Source organism: Eriocheir sinensis, chromosome 34, assembly GCF_024679095.1.
Source record: "Eriocheir sinensis breed Jianghai 21 chromosome 34, ASM2467909v1, whole genome shotgun sequence".
Taxonomy (NCBI): domain Eukaryota; kingdom Metazoa; phylum Arthropoda; class Malacostraca; order Decapoda; family Varunidae; genus Eriocheir; species Eriocheir sinensis.
In genome coordinates, this window is record NC_066542.1 from 7357163 (window position 1) to 7383615 (window position 26453).

Below are 26453 nucleotides of genomic sequence, written 5' to 3' on the forward strand. Positions count from 1 at the left end.
TTAATAAATGGCTTCCAGATACCATTACCCATTAGCTTGTCAACATAAACTTTAATAAATGGCTTCCAGATACCATTACCCATTAGCTTGTCAACATAAACTTTAATAAATGGCTTCCTGATACCATTACCCATTAGCTTGTCAACATAAACTTTAAAAAATGGCTTCCAGATACCATTACCCATTCACTTGTCAACATAAACTTTATATAAGGAAGAGCAGGAGCAAAATGAAGGAAATGACTGAAAAAGTTGAAAGCAGAAAAGTAAAAATCAGAAAAAGGAAAGAAAAATATAGTAAATAATAGTAAAAAAAATACATTGTCAACAACTTGCAACAGGGAAGAGAAAGAAATGAAAATAGGACAAAAATTGGAAAGAATAGGAACAAGAAAATATGAAATAAAAATAAAAAAAGGAAAGAAAAAACGAAAATATGGAGAAAAAAAAACAGGAATCATTATAGTCAGTCAACAACAAAATTTTATTAAAGGTAAGAAATAAAAACAAAGAAAATAGGACAGAAAACAGGAAAAATTAGGAATAAAAAGTAGGAAAGCAAAAATCAGAAAACGGGAAGGAAAAAACGAAAAAAAAAACAGGAAGAATTACTGTAAAGAAAGAAAATACATCAATTCCTTACACCATTATGCCATTAGCTCAACAACTTTCAAATATATATCCATCCCCAAGTACACACACAAACAAACAAACAAACACAGGAAACATAGGAAAAGAGGAAAGCAAAACAGAAAAAAACGAAATAAAGGAGAAAAAACAGCAGCCATTATAGCCAGCAAAAAATAAATAAATAAATAAATAAATAAAAAAAATAACACAATCTTCTCATTAGCTAAACTTAACATTCTTGCCCTTGCAGAACATTTATCCATCCCAAACAACACACACAAACAAACAAACAAACAAATAAACACAGGAAACAAAGGAAAAGAGAAACTCAAATATCACAAAAAATAAAAATAATGAAGGAAAAAAAAGGAACCATTATAGCCAGAAAAAAAAAACACCTCAATTTTCCCATTAGCTAAACTTAACACACTTGCCCTTACAGAACATTTATCCATTATCTCGTCAACAACACACAAACCAACAACACACCCAAAAAAAAACAGCCTTGCATTAAACCCCAATCAACATGTATATCTTCAAAGGCCGCGTCAATCTCACGTCCGCTAATGGTTTTAACAGCAACAAGACACTACAGCCAACGTTGCCAGATTGTCGTACTCAGCCGATTATATTTCCAGACTTCTTACCCTTAAACACTCTTCTGGGCTCCAATAACGAAACTCATTTATAGTTATCGTTAAGAGTTAGATCCTGATGTTTCTCGGCAATAGTTAGGCGTCAGAAACCGGTAAATACTATGCTCTGAGTACGACAATCTGGCAACGGTGACTACAGCTTGCAACCATGTACAGAATCTTCGGGCTTATCATATTTATTGCGCCCTTGAATGTAAACAAAATTGATCTCCCACATTTTGACAGGTAAATGCGCGGTTTCTCAAGATAACACATTTTACGGACGCGATATTATAGTGAATTTAGCACTTTATAATTTTCAATATAGAGAGAGAAAAAAAGAACATCGTGGGGTATTTTATGAGACCCCGCGAATCTGATAGCCAAGTACGTGTTTGATTTTTGAAGGAGGTTTTTGAGACGAGAGGGAAAAATTATGTGTTGGTGATTTGATAGAGGTGATTTTGGTGTTGAAAATTATGTAGCAAAAACAACACCAATTAGATTAAGATAGTGATTATGAAAGAATGAAGAAAAGAAAAAGAAATAAAAACAACTCTATTAATAATATGATGATAATGGTGAAAACGTAAGAAAGAAAAACAATAGAAATAAGAAGGTGTTGATGATGAAAACAGAAGAAGAAAAAGAAGAAAAAAGAAGAAAATGACGATGATGAAGAAATAAGACAAAGCAAACGTATATAAAAAGGATGAAAATAATGAAGAAAATGATAAATAAAAAGTAAAACAATATGAATATAAAAAATTTATCACCAACAAACAAACAAACACACACACACACACACACGCACACACACGCAGAAAGAAGTTAAAACCCACGCCTGTTAGTCTATCTCAGTCCGTTCCTGCCCACACCCACGCCCACACGTCTGCCCACGCCGATGAAGCCAAATTGGGAAGAGCTCAGGTGTTTAGTGAAGAGAGAAGGGGAGAGGAAGAGGGGGAGAGGGGGGATGAAGAGGGGAAGAGGATGGGAAGAGAGAGAGGGGAAAGAGAGAGGGGTGGAGAGGAGTCAGAGAGAGGGAGAGGAGGAAAGAGGGGAGAGGGGGAGAAGGGGGATGAAGAGGGAAAGAGGATGGGAAGAGAGAGAGGGGAGGAGAGGAAGATAGGATGGAGGTGAGAGGGGAAGAGAGAGGGGAGGAGGGGAGTAAGAGAGAGAGGAGGAAAGAGGGAGAGGGAGAAGGGGATGAAGAGGGGAAGAGGATGGGAAGAGAGAGAGGGGAGGAGAGGAAGATAGGGTGGAGGTGAGAGGGGAAGAGAGAGGGGAGGAGGGGAGTAAGAGGAAGAGGAGGAAAGAGGGGAGAGGGGGAGAAGAGGGATGAAGAGGGGAAGAGGATGGGAAGAGAGAGAGGGGAGGAGAGGAAGATAGGATGGCGGTGAGAGGGAAAGAGAGAGGGGTGGAGAGGAGTCAGAGAGAGAGGAGGAAAGAGGGGAGAGGGGGAGAGGGGAGGAGTGCCAGAGACCAGTTTGGCAGTAAAAATGGTAGGGAGTAATTAATCTGTCTAGTTGTTGTTGTTGATGTTGTTGTTCTTGTTGCTGTTGTTGTTGTTGTTGTGGTTGTCTTCTTTTGCTTTCGTATACCTTCTCCTTCTTCGCCTCCGCCTCCTCCTCCTCATTCATTTTTTCTCCTCCTCCACTTTTTTTCTCATATTTAATTATTCACTACAAGCACCACCACTACCACAACCGCCTCCACCTCCTCCTTAACCACCTCCACAACTGCCTCCACTTTTTCCTCTTGTTTTTGTTCTTCTCCCTTTCCTTCTTCTTCTTCTTCTTCTTCTTCTTCTTCTTATCTTCCTTCATCACCACTTTTTCATATTATCCTTAACCTTCCTTAAATATATCTCCACCTCCACCACCACCACCACCATCACCACCACCACCACCACCATCATCATCATCACCATCACCACCACCACCAACAACGAGTGACAGAAACGACATAATCTCTCTCTCTCTCTCTCTCTCTCTCTCTCTCTCTCTCTCTCTCTCTCTCTCTCTCTCTCTCTCTCTCTCTCTAACACACAAATACACCTCCCAGAGAGAGAGAGAGAGAATGACATAACAGTTGACCGTCTCGGGGGGGCCCTAGAGTATAAACAAACAGTGTTGCCAGATGCCACTCAAACCTTTCTTCTCTCCTCACTAAGTGTTGCCAGGTGTTTGGTTATCTGCTACCTCTTCCCCCCCACCCCCACCCCCCACCCCACCCGACACTCCTCTCCCTGCCTTCCTCCCTCCCCCTCTTCTTCCTCTCTCCTTCCCTTCTCCTATCTCTCCTACCCTCCCTTCCTCCTTCATTTGCATCTGTTTCTTCTTTGTTTTCTTTTTTTCTTTTTCTCCACATCCTCTTAGAACTCCCCTTACTCCGCCAACTCCTCCTCCTCCTCCTCCTCCTCCTCCTCCTCCTCCTCCTCCTCCTCCTCTTCTTCTTCCTTTTCATCCTCAACAATAGTAACAACATCTATAAACACACCTGCCTGCCTCCTCCTCCTCCTCCTCCTCCTCCTCCTCCTCCTCCTCCTCCTACTACTACTACTACTGCCACCTTCAAAATCACACCTGGTCAGTTTTTTTTATAGTTACTGCCCAAAAAGGAACACACACACACACACACACACACACACACACACACACACACACACACACACACACACACAAAGCTAATCTCTTCATCCAACACCCCGGCCACACCCTTCGTTACACTCTCCTACACAAATATAGGAAGAAATGAGGGTGGAGGAAGGAGAGGAGATATGTAAACACACACACACACACACACACACACACACACACACACACACACACACACACACACACACACACACACACACTAACTGGCCTATCAACAACAACAAATACAACAGCACTTCCATCTATTTACTCCCTAGTGTATAAGATTTAGGTGTATTAGTGATGAAAGTATAGATTATCGAAGTGTATTGAATTTTGTATGGTGGTGATTTTAATGGGACAGTAAGTACCTATCTGTGTTCTCTTTTGTTCTTCTGTAGATTGATTTTGAATGCTGGTGAGTTTAACGGGACAGTAAATACCTATCCATGTTCTTTGTTTTGTTTACTTTTCTTTTTCTTTCTTTTTTGTTCTTCATTTTGTTATTGGTGTTATTATTGTTGTTTTCGCCTTTTTCTTCCTTTCATCATTTAATCTTCTTCCTCTTCTTCTTTTCCTTCTTCCTTTTCTTCTTCTTCTTCTCTTTCTTCAAGCATATTCACACTTCACATCGTCCTTAACCTTTCCGTGACAAACAAACACACACACACACACACACACACACACACACACACACACACACACAAAGGAGTTTACCTCTCGCCCTAACCCAACCCGGATCCAAATAAGTTCATTACATCCAGGTCACAAAACGGACGAACACACCTTACTTACCCTACCTCCCCCTCCCCCTCCTCCTCCTCCTCCTCCTCTTCCCTAATCATGGGTGGTTCCGCTGTTGTTTTCCTGTTTAGTACAAGTTGAAAGTTGGTAAATTTATCGTCTAATGCGTTTCTTCCTTTCCTTCTTTCCTTCCTTCATTCCCTTCTTCTATCTCCTTCCTTCATTCACTCTTCTGTTTTTCTCTCCAGTTCCTTTCCTGTTGTTTATCTTTTGTTATTGTTTTCTTTTCGTTTCTTTGTTTTATTCTTTCTTCTTCTTTCTTCTCCCCCCCCCTTCCTTACTGCTCTTTGTTCTCCTCTTCCTGTCTCCTGTTTCTCTCTCTCTCTCTCATGTTTTACTCCTTCCCTTTCTTCTTCTTCTTTTCTTCTTTTTTTATTTTCTTCTTTCTCCTTGTTATCTTCTTTCCTTCTTCTTTTTACTTCTCCTTTTGTCAATCCCTCTATTATTTTTCTTCTTATTAATATTTTGTCTCCTTTCTTCTTCTCTTCTCTTCCTTTCTGTCGCTCTCCTTTCCCTCTAGTCCAAACCTTCCCTATCCCTTTCCTTACCTTTCCTTCCTCCGTTTCTTTCCCTTTCCCTAAACACCATACAATGAACCCACGTAACACCATCCCTTCTTTTTCTTCCCCTCTTCTTTACCTGCACTTCCCTCTTTTCCCTCCCCTCATCCATCCATCTTCTCTCCTCTCTACTCTCATCTCTTCCTCTCTCTTCTCCTCTCCTCATCAAACAATTTACTCTGGGATACGAAAATAGGAAGAGAAGGAAGAAAAGAATGAAAATAGGCATGAAATTGAAGTGAGGGAGGAGAGGGAGAGAGGGCAAAGGTGATAACGAGAGGGGGAAGGTAGGGAGCAGAGGTGAAGGTTGAGGAGGAGAGGGACAAAGGAAGGGGAAGAGGGGAAAGGATGTATGGGAGAGGGGTGAAAGGTGAGGGGTGATAGGGATGGGGAAGAAGAGGGATGGTTAGGGAGGAGACAAGGCGAGAGGGAGATGAAGATAGGGAGGGTGGAGTGAATTTACTAAGAAGAGGGAAGGAGTGGATGGGGATGAAGATAAGAATGGTGTGGTAGAAAGTTGGAAAGTTTCGTTTAGTCGGCGCAACATCTGTGGTCATATGCCGGAGAGAGACAGAAGAGGAAGGAATTATAGGAGAAGGGAACAGATACCAGGAGACGGGACCTTCCTTCCTCTCCCATTCCTTCGTCTCTTACTAATCTCCTCCTCCTCCTCCTCCTCCTCCTCCTCTTCTCTATCACACCTCTTCATTCTTACCTCATTCCTCTTCCTCCTCTTCCTGTTCTAACACACCCTTCCCACTCTCCCTCTCTGTGAAGTCGTTTACATAAGAACATAAGAACGTAAGGGGTCTGCAAGAGGTCGGTTGGTAAGCACTGTATAATAGCTCATTCATATCAAAACTACGACTCTCTCACTAACCTTCAACCCTCTCTTCATGCTTTCCTCACTCTTATATGGTACACTTAATGGTATAAATGGTAATGGGGGAAAAAAGAAGGATAAAAAAGGTGTATAAATGGGAGATAAGAGAGAACACTGAGTTACTATTAATGAAGGGAAATGGGAAATGGAAGGAAGGAATAGAGGGAAACGGTTAAAGGGATGGTGATGACATGGTGATGAAGGCCAAGCTGGTGATGGTGATGATGATAGTGAAAGATCATAGGTGTTAGTGGACTGATAGTGAGGATAATGGGAGGAAGAGATGGTGGTGATAGTGGTGATGGTGGGGACAGAAGTGCTTGAAATAATGGAGGTGGTGGTGAGGGAGAGAGAGAGAGAATGGTGATGGTGGTGGGGGGTAAGGTAAGTAAGGGGGGGTCATGGGGGGGGCAAGGTGAGGGGGGGGAAGGGAGGGGCAGGAAACAGCGGCGGTCTCAGGAGTCAAAAGGTAACCGGCCGTGGGAACAAAGTGCTATCCTTCCTCCTCCTCCTCCTCCTCTTCCTCCTCCTCCTTCTCCTCCTTGTCTTCCTTCTCACGGTTTCCTCCTCCTTGTTCTTCTTCTTCTTCTCCTTACAATTTCCTTCTTCGCTTTCTCACGGTTTCCTCCTCCTCCTCCTCCTCCTCCTCCTCCTCCTTCTTCTTCTCTTCCTCCTATCCCTTCTTTACTGTCTATTTCCTCTCCTCCTCCTCCTCTTCTTCTTTTTCCTCTTGCTCATGGTTCATTTATCTTCATTCTCCCTCCTTCTTACTGTCTTCTTTTAGTCCTCTTCTTCTTCTTCTTCTTCTTCTTCTTCTTCTTCTTCTTCTTCTTCTTCTTCTTCGTCCTCCTCCTCCTCCTCTTCGTTGTCGTCCTCCTCCTCCTCCTCATTTGTTACTGTCAATTTATCCTCTTCCTCTTCCTCTTCCGCTTCATCTTCCTCTTCCTCCTCCTCTTCCATCACTGTCTCATTTTCTACTTCCTTCCTCTCCTTCCTCTTCCTTTTCTGTAGTTGCATCTTCCTCTTCCTCTTCCTCCTCTTCAGCCAGTGTCTCCATCCCTGCCTCCTCCTCCTCCTCCTCCTCCTCCTCCTCTTCCTCCTCTTAATACACTCCTTCCAGGCCATTCATTAAAGATAGGCTAGAGGGGAGAACGGAAACACACACACACACACACACACACACACACACACACACACACACACACACACACACACTTGGTAACAAAGGCAAAACAAAGAAAACTATAAATAACGCTTGAGAGAGAGAGAGAGAGAGAGAAGGGTTAAAGACAGAAAGAACGAAGGAACGAAAGAAAGATAAAGAAAAAGAAAAAACAAAGAAAAATGAAAGAAAAAAAAAGGAGAGAGAGAGAGAGAGAGAGAGAACCAGGTGTGGGGCGGAAATGAGAAATCGCCCCCGGAGGATCAGGTATCGGGCAGGTAACTTATGGAAGATGTATTAGAACCCCTCACCTGCTAGCTCATCACGCCCACCTGTTCACCTTTCCCTTCCTCCCTTACCTGTACCGTACCTGAGATATACACACCTACAGACCACCTTAGGTTTAGGATAGACCGCCTAGTTTGGGCTTTAGGGCCTGTGTGGTCTGGTTATCTATGTAATCTATGTAATTCTCTCTCTTTCAACATATCGCTACCATCTTCCCTTTCCTCTCCCTTTTTCCTATCTTTCACACCCGTTCTTCCTTACCTCATTCATCTTCCCTCTTCTTCCTCTTCTTCCTTCTCCTTGTTCTAACACCCCCCTACCACCTCCCTCCTTCTTCCTTTCCTTTTCCTCTCCCATCTTCCTCTTCCTATCTTTCACACCTGTTCTTCCTTACCTCATTCATCTTCCCTCTTCTTCCTCTTCTTTCTCCCTGTTCTAACACACCCCTACCTCCCCCCTCCCTCCTCCCTCCCTCTCTCAGTGCATTGGTCTGTTTGTAAGCAGTGAAAATAAGAGTATAAGGAAGGATGTTTGTATTTCACTGTTCTTCCTGTCTTATCTGTTCACTCTCACTGCTCTCACCTGCGCTTGATTGTTCTCTCTCTCTCTCTCTCTCTCTCTCTCTCTCTCTCTCTCTCTCTCTCTCTCTCTCTCTCTCTCTCTCTCTCTCTCTCTCTCTCTGACACACACATACACACACAAAGCGTAACGGAGTCGAAAAAAATGTGTTTCTTGAGTGAACAACCTTACGAGGGAGAATGTAGAGAGGAGGAGGAGGAGGAGGAGGAGGAGGAGGAGGAGGAAGACACCCATCACTCTCCTCCGCATACCTACTCAAGAATACGTGACACCTCGCCTCTTCTTTTTTCCCTCCTCCTCCTCCTCCTCCTCCTCCTCCTCTGGTAATCTTCTTCTTTCTCTCCTCTTCCTCTTACTAGTACCATTCCATTTCTTCTTCTTCTTCTTCTTCTTCTTCTTCTTCTTCCTCCACCTTCTACTCCTCCTCATTCAACGAAACTGCAACTCTTTCTTTTTTCTTTTTCTTCAACTTTGCAAACGCCTACAAATCCTTCCTCCTCCTCCTCCTCCTCCTCCTCCTCCACTTGTGAGTTCAAAAGTCTAGATAATGAGTCTTGCTTTCCCTTCCTCCTCCTTCCTTCTTTTTTTTCCTCCTTCTCTCTCTCCTTCCCTCCTTCCTCTTCAACTTCTTAACACTCTCAGCTTTCTCTGCGTTTGTTTGGAGATCTGTCTGTCTGTCTGTCTGTATGTATGTATGTATGTGTGTGTGTGTGTGTGTGTGTGTGTGTGTGTGTGTGTGTGTGTGTGTGTGTGTGTGTGTGTGTGTGTGTGTGTGTGTGTGTGTGTGTGTGTGTGTGTGTGTGTGTATGTATGAATGTATGGATGGATGGATGTCCGTCTATCTCTCTTAAACGTATAAATTCAAATAGAAGTCAAAATAGTCATATAAAAAAATGTAGATATTATGAATTAGATGAAAGAAGTAAAGATGATGATGGTGGTGGTAGTAGTAGTAGTAGTAGTAGTAGTAGTAGTAGTAGTAGTAGTAGTAGTAGTAGTAGTAGTAGTAGTGGTGGTGGTGGTGGTGGTGGTGATAGTGGTGGTGGTGGTGGTGATTGCGTCATCGTTGTCCCGGCAACACTCACGTCACTTTTATATACGTACGAACACACACACACACACACACACACACACACACACACACACACACACACACATTAATGACAGCATGAGTGGAGAAACGAAAAATATATATAATGATCACGAGAGAGAGAGAGCGCTAAGTCATTCCGCGTCATAAAATTTAAGTTCAAGGATAATTTTGATTCTGAAAAGTCTTAAAATGACATACAAGAAAAATAACCCATAAAAGAGAGAGAGAGAGAGAGAGACGGGTCAATTTACCAACTTGAAATTCCTCCTGATTTTTCCTCCTTTACTGCATACTAAAGTTCCAATCTCTCTCTCTCTCTCTCTCTCTCTCTCTCTCTCTCTCTGGCAAACCTGTTACTGTTATATTTTACTTTTTTTTTACCTCCTCCTCCTCCTCCTTCTTTGTCCTGGGCGGGGCGGTGAATAGAACAAGATAACAGGGAGAGAACGAGAAAGGGAGGGAGGGGGGAGGGAGGGAGGGAGGGAAGTAGAGGAGGAAGGAAGGAAGGAAGGAATGGAGGGAAGAAAAGTGTGAATGAACAAGTGTGAGAGAGAGAAAACAGGTCAGTGAGAAGGTGAATGAAAGGAGTGGAGAAAAGGAGGGAGAGGGGAGAGAGGGGAGAGGGAAGGGGGGGTAAGGGAGTGGCGAGGTATCCATTCCTCCCTTTGTCCTGACCTTCCTTACATAATTTTCCCTTCCCTTATTCCTTTGTCTTTCTTTACTTCCTTATTTGTATTCTTTATTTTCTTGCTTTTTCTTAATCGTTCTCTCTCCCCCCTTTCTCTTCTTCCACGTTTTCCTTCCTCCCTTATTCAAATTACTTTCTTCTTCTTCATCCGTCATTCACTTCAATCCTACCTACTTGTTCTTTTTTTTTTATATTCTAACCTTCTCTCACTACGCCTCCCTTCCTCCTTCTCTCTCCCCCCTTTCTCTTCTTCCACGTTTTCCTTCCTCCCTTATTCAAATTTCTTCTTCTTCATCCGTCATTCACTTCAATCCTACCTACTTTTTTTTTTGTTTTTTTTAATATTCTAACCTTCTCCCACTTCGCCTCCCTTCCTCCTTCTCTCTCCCCCCTTTCTCTTCTTCCACGTTTTCCTTCCTCCCTTATTCAAATTACTTTCTTCTTCTTCATCCGTCATTCACTTCAATCTTATCTACTTGTTCTTTTCCTTCTTTTTTTTTAATATTCTAACCTTCATCCCTCTGTCTCCCTCCTCCTTCCTTCATTCCATTCTTTTCTGCCTGTTTTATTTCCACAATTTACTTATTTCCTTCCTTCCTTCTCCCTCCTTCCACAATCAACTTATTCCTTCCTCCTCTTCTTTCTTCCTTCCTCCTCCAACCATCTACTTCTTCCTTTCTTATGAGGCTTATTCTTTATCACTTGATCTTCCTCTCATACTTTCTACCTTCCTATTCCCTCAAGGCTTCTTCGGACTATCTTTGCAACTGTTTTCCTTCCTTCCTTTCTTACTTTCTTCCTCCTTACCTTACCTTCCCTCCTTTTCCCTTCCTCAGACCTTTTTCACACGCAACGTACCTGTAAAGAGAGAAACAAACACACTCATTACTGGGCCAACAACAGGTAAAACACACACACACACACACACACACACACACACACACACACACACACACACACACACACACACAGACGATAGATAGAATGCTTTGCCAAATGAAATCGAAGGTGAAAAGTTTATATATGGAAAAGTTTATGGAATTGAAAGAGAAAAAGGAGATGATAAAAATATGTACGAGGAAAATAAAACAGAAAAGATTATAAAAAAAGGAAAATATGAAAAAAAGAAAAGAACTAATCGAAAAATTACTCAAGAAAACAAAATGAAGAAAATTAAATAAAAGAAAACGAAAGAAATAAAGAAAAAAACAATCAGGAAATTACTTAACGAGAGAGAGAGAGAGGTGAGTGGCGTCTGTCCCCGGCCGTCACTCAGGTAGCCCGTCACCCGTCACCTGTAATTAATGGCTCACCTGCGACAATAAGGCACTAAAGGTGATTACGTGGAGGCCCAGGTGTGTGCAGGTGACCCCCATCCCCCCCTTACCCCTCCCCCCTCTCACCTACCTCCCCTCCATTCCCTCCACTTTGAACCCTTTGCCCTCCTCCCCCCCCCTCCTTTCCCTTTCACCTACCTCCCCTCCATTCCCTCCACTTTGAACCCTTTGCCCTCCTCCCCCCCCCTCCTTTCCCTCTCACCTCCCTCCCCTCCTTTTCCTCCACTTTGAATATATTACTTTTTTTTTTTAGAACAAAGGAGACAGTTCAAGAGCACAAAAAAAGGAAATTATAAAAAAAGCCCGCTACTCGCTGCTCTTAAAAAAAAAAAATACAAAAAAAAAATAAAAAAAAAATAAAAAGAGGTGGCCGAAAGAGAGGTCAATTTACCTATTTTCTCTACCTTCTGTGTTTTCTGTCTTTGCCCTTTTCCCTTCCTTCCTTTCTCCTCCCTCCCTCCTTCCCCTGTCACCTATTTCCCTTCCTTTTCCTCCACTCTGAACACATTACTTTTTTTTCTAATGTCTTTTCCTCTCCATAGTTTTTTTTTTCCTTGCTTTTTTTCCCTTCTTTCCTTTCTCGTCTTTTCTTTTTTTTTCGTTTTCATTTATTCTCCTACTATGAATGTTCGACTTTGTTCCTGTTATTTTTCTTTTCTTTTCTCTACATTATTTTCTTTATTTCTTTATTCGGCTAATATTATAAGTCTCCGTTGAATTTTAGAAAGTTCACTTCCAATTACTTTTCTCCTTCGCCTTTAGCACTACTACTATTAGACAAATTTAATAAGTTCCACGTAGTCATCGACCCGTAGAAGAGGCTCACGGAAAACTCATATACTTCAACAATTAATACTTTTTTGGGGTCAGGTTCCACTATATTACTATCATTATCAGCTCTACCATTACTATTTATAATATGAAACCTTTACTATTACTACGAGGAATGTGATAAGTTGGACGGAGTCATTAACCCGTAAAAGTGTCTCATTGAAAACTCATATACTTCAATAATTCATTAATACTTTTCCTCTTCTACTTTTTCCTCCTCTTCCTTTTCCAGTTTTTCTTCGCTTTTACCTCTACTCCTTCATCTTCCTTTTCTCCTCTTCTTCCTCCTCCTTCTTCTCTTGTTTCTTCCTCCCTTCTTTCTATTCCTTTTTTTCTTCGCCTTTATTTCTTTTCCTCTTCTACTTCTTCCTCCTCTTCCTTTTCCAGTTTTTCTTCGCTTTTACCTCTACTCCTTCATCTTCCTTTTCTCTTCTTCTTCTTCTAGGTCAATTTCTACTATATTACTATCATTATCAGCTCTACCGTTACTATTTAATATATGATACCTTCACTATTACTACGAGGAATGCAATACTTTGGACGCAGTCATTAACCCGTAAAAGTGTCTCATGGAAAGCTCGTATGGACAGGGAAACGGCGTGCTGCCCGCGGATGGCGTTGGCCCAAGGGAACGGACGAGGACGGGGAAAGCTTGTAATGTGGGAGGGGGTAGTTTTTTTCTTTTCTTCATCCTCTGTTATTTTTTTTTTTGGGGGGGGGGGTAATTTCGTTTTCTTTCTTTGTTTTGACTTGCTTTTGTTTTCTTCTTTTCTATCTTTTCTTCATATTTCTCCTCTTCTTCGATTTCAATGAGGATATTCTTTTATTATCTCTCTCATTCTTCCTTCTTTCTAATCCCTTTTTCTTCGCCTTTATCTCTCTTCCTCTTTTACTTCTTTTTCCTCCTATTCCTTTTCTTCCTATTCCATTTTTTCTTCGCTTATAACTCTACTCCTTCATCTTCCTTTTTTCCTCTTCTTCCTCCTCCTTCTTCTCTTGTTTCTTCCTCCCTTCTTTCTATTCCTTTATTTCTTTTCCTCTTCTACTTCTTCCTCCTCTTCCTTTTCCAGTTTGTCTTCGCTTTTACCTCTACTCCTTCATCTTCCTTTTCTCTTCTTCTTCTTCTTCTTCTTCTTCTTCTTCTTCTTCTTCCTCTCCAAGCAGGGCGGAGGGACACAATATCCGGCGCCTCATCGTCACATCATTGCGTTCCAAGATTCCTTTTTGAATCTCCAAGTTTAATTGCATGAATATATGCATTGAGGGTCACGCCAACACACACACACACACACACACACACACACACACACACACGCTTGCATATGACAGCTTACGACAGATTTGTGGTATTATTGACTCCTCCTTTTCCTCTTCCTCCTGTTCTTCTCCTCTTCCTCTTCCTCCTCTTCATTCTTCTCTTGATTTCTTTATTACAGATTTCCCCGCTCTTCTTTTTTTCTTCTCTGTCCTCCTCTTCCTCTTCTTCCTTCTGTTCTTCTTCTTCTCCTCCTCTTCCTCCTCCTCCTCTTCATTCTTCTCCTATTTATTACATATTTCCCCGCTCTTTTTTTTTTCTTCTCTATCCTCCTCTTCCTCTTCCTCCTTCTGTTCTTCTTCTCCTCTTCCTCTTCCTCCTCCTCCTTTTTCTCTTCATTCTTCCCCATTTTCTTCCTCTATTATACATTTTCCAACTATCTATTATCTTTCCTCTTTATCCTCCTCTTTCTCCTTTTCCTCTTTCTCTTCCTCCTCCTCCTAATCATAAAAGAATGGAAGGAGGAAAAGTGGAACAAAAGAAGGAAATAAATAAAAAAAAGGTTGTCTCATTCACGTCCTGCCTGTCCGTCTTCACTCCACCCGGGAATCGAACCTGGGACACTTAGGTTGTAGGGCGAGCGTGCTAACCATTGAACTACGGATCCCTGTGTGTGTGTGTGTGTGTGTGTGTGTGTGTGTGTGGAGAGAGAGAGAGAGAGAGAGAGAGAGAGAGAGAAAGAAGAGGGGAAGTAAAGTGATACGGACCAGCCGGAACCCGTATGAAACCTGTATAGGATGATATGGAGAGAGAGAGAGAGAGAGAGAGAGAGAGAATCCTGTTACTGACACGAGCAAACAAGTCATTACGCCCTTTCTTCCATTCTCTCTCTCTCTCTCTCTCTCTCTCTCTCTCTCTCTCTCTCTCTCTCTTCTTGAACCCAAACTTATGGACACCCCTCTCTCTCTCTCTCTCTCTCTCTCTCTCTCTCTCTCTCTCTCTCTCTCTCTCTCTCTCTCTCTCTCTCTCTCTCTCTCTCTCTCTCTCTCTCTCTCTCTCTCTCTCTCTCATAAACCTTGGAAAACCTGCCTGGATGTGACAACAATATAGGAGGAGGAGGTGGAGGAGGAGGAGGAGGAGGAGGAGGAGGAGGAGATGAAGAAGAAGAAGAAACAGGAGACAAAGAAACGAAAATATGGGATCGAGAGAGAGAGAGAGAGAGAGCAAAAACAACATGTGATTTACTCTTGAAGTGTATAATTGAGTTAAATGTTTTCCTCCTCCTCCTCCTCCTCCTCCTCCTCCTCCTCCTCGCTGTCGTCATCCTCCTCTTCCTCTTCCATTTCTTTCTTTTTCTTCCTGCGGTTTTTTTTTTGTGTGTGTGTGTAAATGTTTCCTCCTCCTCCTCCTCCTCCTTCTTCTCCTCCTCCTCCTCCTCCTCCTCCTTCTTCTTCTTCTCCTTCTCCTTCTCCTCCTCCTCTTTCTCTCCTTACTCCTCCTTTTTCCTGCTGCTTCATATATATTTCTGTGTAAGGGTCCTCCTACTCCTCCTCCTCCTCCTCTTCCTCCTCCTTCTGCATCTATTTCCGTAACTTTAGACCACGAGAGGGACTTGAGAAGATGGGAGGAGAAGGAAGAGAAGATAAAGATAGACGTGGAAGAGGAGGAAGAGGAGGAGGAGGAGGAGGTCTTATCAAACTGAACCTCATTACAACCTCCTCCACCAACGATCTCTACTCTTCCCCTTCCTCCTCCTCCTCCTCCTCCCCCCTTGCATGTTCTAGGGAGGGGAAGGTAAGGGGATGGAGAGAAGGGGAAAGGGAAGGGAAGGGGATGGAGAGAAGGGGAAGGGAAGGGGAGGAGATGGGGAGGGGAAGGGAAGGGGAGGGAGGGGAGGAGATGGGGAGGGGAAAGGGAGAAGGGATGGGGGAGGATGATGGAGATGATGTCAGACTTCCCCTCTCACCACCTCCTCCTCCTCCTCCTCCTCCTCCTTCAAATCGCGTGCAATCTCTTCATCCTCCTCCGTCTTTTCTCCTCTCTTCTTCCCCTCTTCTTTCATTTCGTTTCTTTTCTCTCTTCTGTTAATTTTACCTCTTACATTTTTACTTTCTTATGTCTGTCTAATCTTTCTTTATCTCTCCCTTTTATTCTACTTTATCCTATCTCTGTTCCTCTTCTTTTAGTTTTATTTATTACACTTTTCGTTCCCTATGTCTATCTAACCTTTCTATATCTCTTCCCTTTATTATATTTTATCCTATCTCTTCCATTCATCTTTTCTTCATTATTTATCCAGACTTTAATATCTCTCATTCTCCTTTCTCATCTTCGTTAACTTCATATTGTTTTCCCTTCTAATAATTATGTCGTTGATTTTCCCTTCCTTTCCCTTCGCTGGATTTTCTTTCCCTTCTAATAATTTTGTCAGTGTTTTCCCTTCCTTTCCCTTCGCTGTATTTTTCTTTCCCTTCTAATAATTTTGTCAGTGTTTTCCCTTGCTATCCCTTCGCTGTATTTTCTCATTCATTCCCTTTTTTTCTTCTTCCATCTTCATTCTTTATTCTTTTTTCCTTTATTTTCTTCCACTATTTTTCTGCACTTCATACTTATCAGATTCTTCGTTGCAAATTTTTCTTCCTTTCTTCGCTTCCTATTCTTCTTTCTTCACTTCATAGTTATCACATTCTTCATTATATATTCTTCTTTCCTTCTCTTTCTTCCACTCTTTTTCTTCACATTTATCAGATTCTTTCTTTCCCATCCTTACAGTTTCATTTCCTTTTCTTTATTTCCATTCCTTGCTTTCCTCCTCTTAATTCTCTCCTTCCTATTCTTAGTCTTTCCTGTTTCTTTCTCTCGTTTCACACTTCCTCCATTTCTTCTTCAGTAATTCTTTCTCTTCTCCCTTCTTCAGTCTTTAACACCCCCCCTTCCCCCCATCCCCCCCCTTCTCTTTACGAATGGAGAAATGGGCAATTATATAACCTCCTTTCACTACCATCACCACCACCACCATCACCATCACCACCACCACCACCAACAACAATAACAACACCATCACCACCAACAACAACAACAATAACAACACCATCACCACCACCAACAACAAAGGTATAGAAAAGAAGAACAATTTTGTGGGAGAAGGTAACCACACACACACACACACACACACACACACACACACACACACACACACACACACACACACACACACGCACTTTTCTTTCTCATCTGCAACGCTCTAAAGAAATAAAACACAGTAGAAGAATAAAACTTTGCCGCAGGAAAGTGAATAAAAAAAAAGTTTAACCGACGTGTGTACTACTAACTTAACCACCACCACCACCACCACTACAACCACAACTACTACTATTACTACCACTACCACAATCATTACCACATTCGTCACTGTCACTAAACCACATTCACCACAACGACAATCATGTTCACTACCACTATCACCACTACAACCACTACCACAACCACAACTACTACTATTACTACCACTACCACAATCAGTACCACATTCGTCACTGTCACTAAACCACATTCACCACAACGACAATCATGTTCACTACCACTATCACCACCACAACCACCACCACCACCACTACTATTACTACCACTACCACAATCAGTACCACATTCGTCACTGTCACTAAACCACATTCACCACAGCGACAATCATGTTCACTACCACTATCACCATACACCATCACCACCACCACTACTATTACTACCACTACCACAATCAGTACCACATTCACCACAAGTCCACCACCATCACCACTCACTCTTACGAACACAATCATCACCATCTTCATCACCATCACCACCACTGTTACAATTACTACCACCTACAATATGATCATCACCACAAGTCCACCACCACCACCACTACCACCACCTTCACCACCACCACCACCACCACCCTTGCTTTGGTCAGTGGTCACCTAAAGGCGTGCCCTGAGGCTGGTGGTGGCGGTGATGAAGGTGGTGGTGGTGGTGGTGGTGGTGGTGGAACGCTTTTCCCCCAAATATGGTTCCTTCTGAGGCCTGGCACCATTCCTAAGGGAGGGAGGGAAAGGGAGGGAGGCAAGAAGGGAGGAGAGAAGAAAGTAGGGAGAAAGGGAGGGTAAGGGAGAAGGGAAGGGTGGAAGATAAGGTAGGATGGTAGGGAGCTTAAGCAACAGAAGCGCCGAAGTCTTCCTCAAACTATATTTAGCATTACTTAGACCTCATCTTGACTATGCGGTTCAGTTCTGGTCACCTTACTATAGAATACATAGGAATACATAGGAAGAACAGACACCAGAAGTCCTATCGGTCCAAGTGGAGATGAGTAAGTGGAGGTCGTACTCACCTTCGTGTTGGGCGGTGGAGGAGACACAAGCTGATCCACTACCTCCTCCTCCTCCTCCTCCTCCTCCTCCTCTCCTGAAGGCGGCCGACTATCATCACTCCAAAACATGTCTCCCTCTCATTCTCTCTCTCTCTCTCTCTCTCTCTCTCTCTCTCTCTCTCTCTCTCTCTCTCTCTCTCTCTCTCTCTCTCTCAACAGCCGGAAGATATTGGATTCAGGGTTTTTTATCTCTCTCTCTCTCTCTCTCTCTCTCTCTCTCTCTCTCTCTCTCTCTCTCTCTCTCTCTCTCTCTCTCTCTCTCTGCCTTTTCCTTTTTAATTTTCTTTCTTCGGCTTCTTTTTCTTTCCCCTCTCTCTCTCTCTCTCTCTCTCTCTCTCTCTCTCTCTCTCTCTCTCTCTCTCTCTCTCTCTCTCTCTCTCTCTCTCTCTCTCTCTCTCTCTCTCTCTCTCTCTCTCTCTCTCTCTTATATAATTGCTTCAGAATATTTCACTTTTATTAATATTTTTTCTTTCTTTTCTTGATTACTTTTTTTCTTATCTACTTAAATTGTTTTCTCCACTTTTTTCTTTTTTTCCTTTACGAAGAGAATATCACACGAGTATTTTCCTTATCTTTTTTTCCTTCCTTCCTTCCTTTCTTTCTTTCTTCTTTTTTTCACTATGTTCGCGACACTATTATTTTCTTCCTTTCTTCTTTATTTTCCTTCTCTTTTCTTTCGTTTTCTTTTCAATAGTTTCCCGTTTTCTGTCTGTTCGGTTTTAATATATTTTTAAGTCTTGTATTTTTTTCTTTATTCTGTTATGAAACGAAAAATAAAAACGTTGAAATAAGCAAACACAGAATTAAAGAAGCACGACACACACACACACACACACACATACACACACACACACACACACACACACACATGTTAAACGACACGAGTGAGTACATCATCTTCTCCTCCTCCTCCTCCTCCTCCTCCTCCTCCTCCTCCTCCTCCTCCTCCTCCTCCTCCTCTTCCCCTTCCTCTTCCTCCTCCTCCTCCTCCTCCTCCTCAAGAGACAGATAGACATCCTCTTTAATATATTTTGAGAGAGAGAGAGAGAGAGAGAGAGAGAGAGAGAGAGAGAGAGAGAGAGAGAGAGAGAGAGAGAATTGCAATGATGATGAGCTGAATAATTAAAAAAAAGAATCTCTCTCTCTCTCTCTCTCTCTCTCTCTCTCTCTCTCTCTCTCTCTCTCTCTCTCTCTCTCTCTCTCTCTCTCTCTAATAATTTTAATTCAATTGCCAAGTCTGCTTTAATTTCACACACACACACACACACACACACACACACACACACACACACACACACACACACACACACACACACACACACACACACACACACACGCACACACACACACACGTCATTGTATCCGTCTTAGGAAATTATGTCAGTTTCCTTTCCTCCTCCTCCTCCTCTTCTTCTTCCTCCTCCTCCTCCTCCTCCGAAAGTGGATGAATGGATGAATGAGTTTGCCTATTTAATGAAGAATAAGTGAATGGCAAACACCTTATATCCTCCTCCTCCTCCTCCTCTTCTTCACTCTCTTTCTCCTCCTCCTCTTCCTCTCTTCTCGTTCCTTCAATCTCCCCTTCCGTCCCCTTCAGTTCCCTTCCTCCTGGTTGATTGATTCCTTTCACACGAGTTATTTCCTTCTTCTTCCCTTCCTTCCTCCTCCTTCACACCTTGCTTCCCTTCCTTCTTCTTTCCCCTCTTCTATTTCCTCTATCCCTTCTACCTCCTGCCTTCCCTATCATCACATTCCCTTCTTCAATGTTCTATCCCCTCCTTTTCGATAATGTGTTTCTCTTCTTTTCTTTCCTATCCACTCCCTTCTTTCCTTTTCCATCTTCTTCCTTCCTATATCTTAATCATCTTTCCCACCCTTCTTCTTTTACCCTTTTCAAATGCCTTATCTTCCCTTCATCTCCTCATCCTTCTCTTTTTTTTTTTTCCTCTTCAGCTTCCTTCTCCACATCTTCCTCTCCCTCCTGCTCTTCCTTCTTTTCCTTCATCTTCCCATTTTCCTTCTTCCCTTCCTTTCTTCTTTTTTCCCATTCCTCCCTAAACCTCTTCTTCTCTTCCCCTCTCTTCTTCCTCTCCCTCCTTCTCTTCCTTCTCCTCCTACATCTTCCCATTCTCCTTCTTCCCTTCCTTTCTTCTCTTTCCCATTCCTCCCAAAACCTCTTCCTCTCTTCCCCTTCATCTCCTTCGTCTCCTAATTATTTCCTCTCCACCTCTTCCACAATACATAACCATCTCCTCCACTTCCTCCTCCTCCACCTCCACCGATACTAATTACACCCATTACCACATTGCAAACCAGTTACCCCATCACCTCCCTCCTCCTCCTCTTCCTCTTCCTCTTCCTCCTCTTCCTCACTGCCTCAGCACTATTTCCACATGTCTCCCATTTGCCTCCTCCCCAACAACAACAACAACAACAACAACAACATCACCACCCCGACACTCTTCATCTCCCTTCTTCCTTCCTTCCTTCCTTCCTTCTCCTCTCTTCTCCTCCTCCTCCTCCTCCTACCACACCTATTGTCACTAAGCTTTTTTTTTTTTATCTCCCTCCCTTCCTCACTTTCCTCCACACCACAATGCCATCACTACACTTTTCCTCTCCCATCTTTTTTTTTCTCTCTCCTTCCTCCTCTTCTCTTCCCTCTCCACAACACAAACACTTCACATATCTTTTCCTCCGCCTCTTCCTCCTCTTCCTCCTACATATTCAATCTCTTATTTTTTCCATATTCTCCACTACTTCTTCTTTCCTCTTCTTCCACTCTCCCTCTCCACTAACTTACTCCACTATTTATTTTTATTATTTTTTTTTTCATTTTTCGTTTGTTTCTTCCTTACCCATTTACTTTTTTATATATATATTTTTTTTGTTTTCTTCTGTTAGTAAAATATATCATGTCTAACTGTCTATTTTCCTCCTCCTCCTCCTCCTCCTCCTCCTCCTCCTCCTCCTCCTCCTCCCATCACCTGTCCTCCTCCCTACCCCCCTTCTCTCAAACTCTACACCTGGGAGAGTTGACTGCAGGTAAAAGAAGAGAGAGAGAGAGAGAGACATAAAACTCAATAATAAAGTGAATTACACATGAAACCTTAAGTCTCTCTCTCTCTCTCTCTCTCTCTCTCTCTCTCTCTCTCTCTCTCTCTCTCTCTCTCTCTCATGCATATTGGAGGTGTACCTTCTCCCCGACGCCTGCAATACACCCTCGTAAGGAGCCGCCCAGGTGTGTGTGTGTGTGTGTGTGTGTGTGTGTGTGTGTGTGTGTGTGTGTGTGTGTCTGTGTGTGTGTGTGTGTGTGTGTGTGTGTGTGTGTGTGTGTGTGTGTGTGTGTGTGTGTGTGTGTGTGTGTGTGTGTGTGTGTGTGTGTGTGTGTGTGTGTGTGTGTATGTGTGTGTGTGTGTGTGCAGGTAAAAGAGGATGGAGGAGGAGGAGGAGGAGGAGGAGATAAAAAGAAAGGTGAGAGAGAAAAAAAAAGAGAATATAAAAGCGGATGTGTGTTTGAGAGAGAGAGAGAGAGAGAGAGGGATACTTATAATCCCATCCCCCATAGCTTCATAGAATCCACCAGCATTCTCTCTCTCTCTCTCTCTCTCTCTCTCTCTCTCTCTCTCTCTCTCTCTCTCTCTCTCTCTCTCACACACACACACACACACACACACACACACACACACACACACACACACACACACACACACACACACACCTGCTTTACCTAATTACTTCCTCCACACCTTTCCCTCCCTCTTTCCTCCTCCCCACGAAGCCTCAATCAAGCGTAATAATTCCTCCTCCTCCTCCTCCTCCTCCTCCTTCCTCTTCTTCTGCAGTATGATGAATATATTAAAAGTATATATATTTTCTTCCATCACACACACACACACACACACACACACACACACACACACACACACACACACACACACAACCTTGAGATATGTACACAGGCGCACACACACGCCATACAGTGATTGATGGGCGTCTCTCTCTCTCTCTCTCTCTCTCTCTCTCTCTCTCTCTCTCTCTCTCTCTCTCTCTCTCTCTCTCTCTCTCTCTCATAAAGTGACTAAATTATGGTTCCTATGTATGTTAAGCGAAAGTAGGACAGTGTGTGTGTGTGTGTGTGTGTGTGTGTGTGTGTGTGTGTGTGTGTGTGTGTGTGTGTGTGTGTGTGAGAGAGAGAGAGAGAGAGAGAGAGAGAGAGAGAGAGAGAGAGAGAGAGAGAATATAATTAGTTTCCCCTTCCGCCGTAATGAACGATGAAATAAATGAAATAATGATAATAACAATAGTAAAAAATAATTAAAGAAGAAAGGAAGGAAGAAAAGAAGTTAGGAAGGAAAAAGTTAAAATAAATGAAGGATAAAAGTATATAAATAGGAAAGAAAAAAGGAAAATTAGACTATGAGAGGATTAACAAACAAAAATAAAGAAAATAGGGAAAAAAGGAACACCGATCAACCAATAGAAGACAGACAGACAGACAGACAGACAGAGACAGACAAACAGACAGACAAACAGACAGACGGACACAGACAGACAGACAGACAGACAGACAGACAGACAAACACAGACAGACAGACAGACAAACAGAACGGAAAAAAGTGTAAATACAAACTAGGAATGAATAAAGGAAAGATGGACTGGCAGATAAAGAGAAAGACCAGTGAAACAAGAAGAAAAAAAAAAGAGGACAGACACAGACAAGCAAGAAAAAAAAAATGCTCTATTACAAAAGAAACATTTATAAAAAAAATTAAAAAAATAAAAATATTAACACAAAGAACTCTAATGCTGTTTTTTTCTCTCTTATGGCACCGGAAAACAAAACAAAAAATTAGTACACAAACAAACGAACGAACAAAGGGAGATAAACAAAATAACAACAAACAAAGGAAGGAAGAGACAGATTAACACACACACACACACACACACACACACACACACACACGAACAAACACATGAACAGGACACACTAAAGCAAAGCAAACACACTAACAAACATAAACAAACAAACAATCAACTTTAAAGAGAAAAACGTAGCGTGGGAAAAGTTTGTAAGAAAAAAAAAAGGAAAACAATATCTGAAGTAACGAAATATTTTATGCAGCGACTTTCTTAATACTTTGCTGTGTGTGTGTGTGTGTGTGTGTGTGTGTGTGTGTGTGTCAAGAATACAACGAGAAAACTATAAAAAAAAAGGAAGAGAAAGAAAATGATTAATAGAAGGAAAGGAAGGAGAGGAAGAAGATAGGAAGAATAGGGAGAAGGGAAAGGGTAAATAAGGATGGAAGGGAAGGAAGATAAAGGATGGGAAAGGAAGGAGAGAAAACAAAAGAAGGGAGAGGATGGAAAAGAAAGGAAAGAAGGGAGAATAAGTCAAAAAAGAGGAAGGGAAGGAGGGAGGGGTAGGTTAGAAGAGAGGAAAAAGAGGGTGGGAGAGTGAGTGAGGAGTGAAGAGGAAGGGAGGGAGGAAGAAGGAAGGAAGAAAGTAAAGTAGAAGGTAAATGAGGGAGGGAGGGAAGGAGGGGAGGGGTAAGGGTAGAAGGGAAGAAGAAGAGGGTGGGAGAGTGAGTGAGGAGGGAGGGAGGGAGAAGGAAGGAAGAAAGTCTAGTAGAAGGTAAAGGCGGAAGGAGGGATAGGAGGGGAGGGATAGGTTAGAAGGGAGGAAGAAGAGGGTGGAAGAGTGAGTAAGTGAGGAGGAAGGGAGGGAGGAAGAAAATATAGAAGAACGTAAAGGAGGGAAGGAGGGAAGGAGGGGGGGGGGGAGGTAAAGTTTAAGGGCCAGTGTCTCTTCCAGGTATTCTTGGGGGAAAGGTAAGGCAGGTAAGGAAATAAATGGAGAAAAGAAGAAAATAAATGAAGAAAATAAACGAAGAAAATAAATGAAGCAAAAATGAAAGAAAGAAGAAAAATGAAGAAAATACATGAAGAAAATAAATGAAAAGAAGAAAATAAATGAAGAAAAAAATGAAGGAAAGAAGAAAATATATGGAGAAAATAAATGAGAAAATGAATGAAAAGAAGAAAATAAGTGAACGAAGAAAGAAAAATAATACAGAAAAGAAGAAAATTAAAGACCAGGTAAGAAAATCAATGAAGAAAATAAGAAAATAAATGAAGAAAAGAAGACAATAAATGAAGAAAATAAGAAAATAAATGAAGGAAAGAAGAAAATAAATAAACGAAGAAAGAAAAATAAAGAAAGAAAAAAGAAAAGAAATGAAGGAGGGTAGGAAGACAGACCCACAAAAAAGACTAAACAGTGAAAAGATAAACAAAGACAAACAAAGAAAACAAATCAAATCAAACAGGTACAGAAGAAGAAAAAAAACAGATGGAAAAAGAATTGAAGAAAAGGTAGAAAAAATATCCAGAAAAAAAGAAAAAAGAAAAAAAGTTTGCGGTCACAGAACATTGACAAGAACAAATGAGAGAGAGAGAGAAACACGTAAAATATAGAAAAAAATAATTGACAATAGAAGGAGGAGGAGGAGGAGGAGGAGGAGGTGACTGCAACTTCCGCTCGTGATTTTCCTTCCTTACCTTCCGGGTCATTTAACTCTTCCCTCCCTTTCCTTTCCCTCCCTTTCCCCTCCTTTCCCCTCCCTTTTCCACCTCCCTATCACAACCCTTTCCCATACCTTCGCTTCCCTACTCCCTATCCTTTTTTTTTCCTTTACGTCTTTCCTTTAAATTCCTACCAGTCATATTTTCCTCAATGATCTCTTTTCTCCTTTGTCCTTCCTTTCCTACCTTCCTCTTTTCCTTTAAGGGTAAAACATATCGCCCAAGCACACACATATTAAGGCTTCCGTAGTAGTTTAGGGCATTTCCAGGGGTATAGTTTTATGACCCTGGTGGTAGCTTGACCCTTCTTCTGTACCGTGAACCTAAGAAAACACTCATTAGAACCCGGCTAATCTCTTTTTTCGGCCTTTAGAATTAGCTGATGTGGGTAGTTTTATGACCCTGGTGGTAGCTTGACCCTTCTTCTGTACCGTGAACCTAAGAAAACACTCATTAGAACCCGGCTAATCTCTTTTTTCGGCCTTTAGAATTAGCTGATGTGGGTAGTTTTATGACCCTGGTGGTAGCTTGACCCTTCTTCTGTACCGTGAACCTAAGAAAACACTCAGTAGAACCCGGCTAATCTCTTTTTCCGGCATTTAGAATTAGCTGATGTGGGTAGTTTTATGACCCTGGTGGTAGCTTGACCCTTCTTCTGTACCGTGAACCTAAGAAAACACTCATTAGAACCCGGTTAATCTCTTTTTTCGGCCTTTAGAATTATTTGATGTGACTCGGGGGTGGAGGCTTCTCAGCGCACCGACCTTAAACCTGAGCCCTCCAGCCGCCGCCCCCGCCCCCCCACCCCCCCTCTCGCTTGATCAATGTATTAAATCGCTAAAGACGGCAGCCTCGTTATCACCCACATGACTATCTGTTGCCTGCTCTTACGTGTTTCCTCCTCCTCCTTCTCCTTCTCCTCCTCCTCTTCCTATTCAATGACATGCCTTCTCTTCCCTCCAATCATATGTTTCTTTCCTTATTATTTTCCTTCCACCTCCTTCATTTTTTCCTTTTCCATTCCTATTTTCTCTTCTTCCCATTCCCATTCCTATTTTCTCTTTCTTCCCATTCCCATTCCCATTCCTATTTTCTCTTTCTTCCCATTCCCATTCCCATTTTCTTTCTTCCCATTCCCATTCCTATTTTCTCTTTCTTCCCATTCCTATTCCTATTTTATCCTCTTCCCATTCCCATTCCTATTTCCTCCTCTTCCCATTCTTATTCCTATTTTCTCTTCTTCCCATTCCATTCTATTTCCTCCTCTTCCTATTCCTATTTCCTCCTCTTCCCATTCCCATTCCTATTTCCTCCTCTTCCCATTCCCATTCCAATTTTCTCTTCTTCCCATTCCCATTCCTCTTTCCTCTTCTTCCTCTTCCTATTTCCTCCTCCTCCTCTTCTATAATCACCTTTATCTTTATTTTCCTTTCATTCTCTTCTCTTCTTCCTTCCCTTCACCTCCTCATCCCTTCCTCACTCTTCCCTTCCCTTCCTTCTTCCTCCCTTACCTCACCATCCATTTTCTATAATAATCTCCACTTCCCCATCCATTTATCTTCCTCCTCCTCCTCCTCCTCCTCCTCCTCCTCCTCCTCCTCCTCCTCCTCCCTCACGCAAGCACTCTTCTCCCCTCCTTCCCAATTTTCCTCTCCTCCTCTTCCTCTTCCTCCTCAATTTTCCTCTCGTTCCCCTCCACTCCTCCTTCTTTCCTCCCTCCCTCTTTCCCTCCCTTCTCCCACAACTCAAATAACTTCTTCCTTCTTTCCTGCATTCCCACACCTCCTCCTCCTCCTCCTCCTCCTCCTCCTCCTCCTCCTCCTCCTCCTCCTCCTCCTCTTCCTCCTCCTCCTCCTCCTCCTCCTCCTCATCCTCCTCCTCCTCCTCGTCTTCCTCTTCCTCCTCGTCTTCCTCCTCCTCCTCCTCCTCCTCCTCTTCCTCCTCAGTCACAGTCATGCACAGAGACAGACGATGACTTGCCGACATGATCCTCCGTTAGCAGTCACCACCACCTCCACCTCCTCCACCACCTCCACCTCCTCCACCTCCTCCTCCTCCTCCTCCTCCTCCGTTAGCTCGA

The 26453-nt window shown here is 42.6% G+C and overlaps 1 protein-coding gene across 1 annotated transcript in view; it reads right to left on the reverse strand.

Moving 5' to 3' along the window:
• LOC127007002 (WD repeat-containing protein 62-like) overlaps positions 1 to 17883 on the reverse strand; it is a 94831-nt gene extending 76948 nt beyond the window's left edge. The window contains exon 1 of the mRNA XM_050877475.1: positions 17750 to 17883. Within this exon, the coding sequence (XP_050733432.1) occupies positions 17750 to 17857 (108 nt within the window). The 5' untranslated portion in view covers positions 17858 to 17883. The remainder of the gene's footprint in view (positions 1 to 17749) is intronic.
• Positions 17884 to 26453: the final 8570 nt, after the last annotated feature.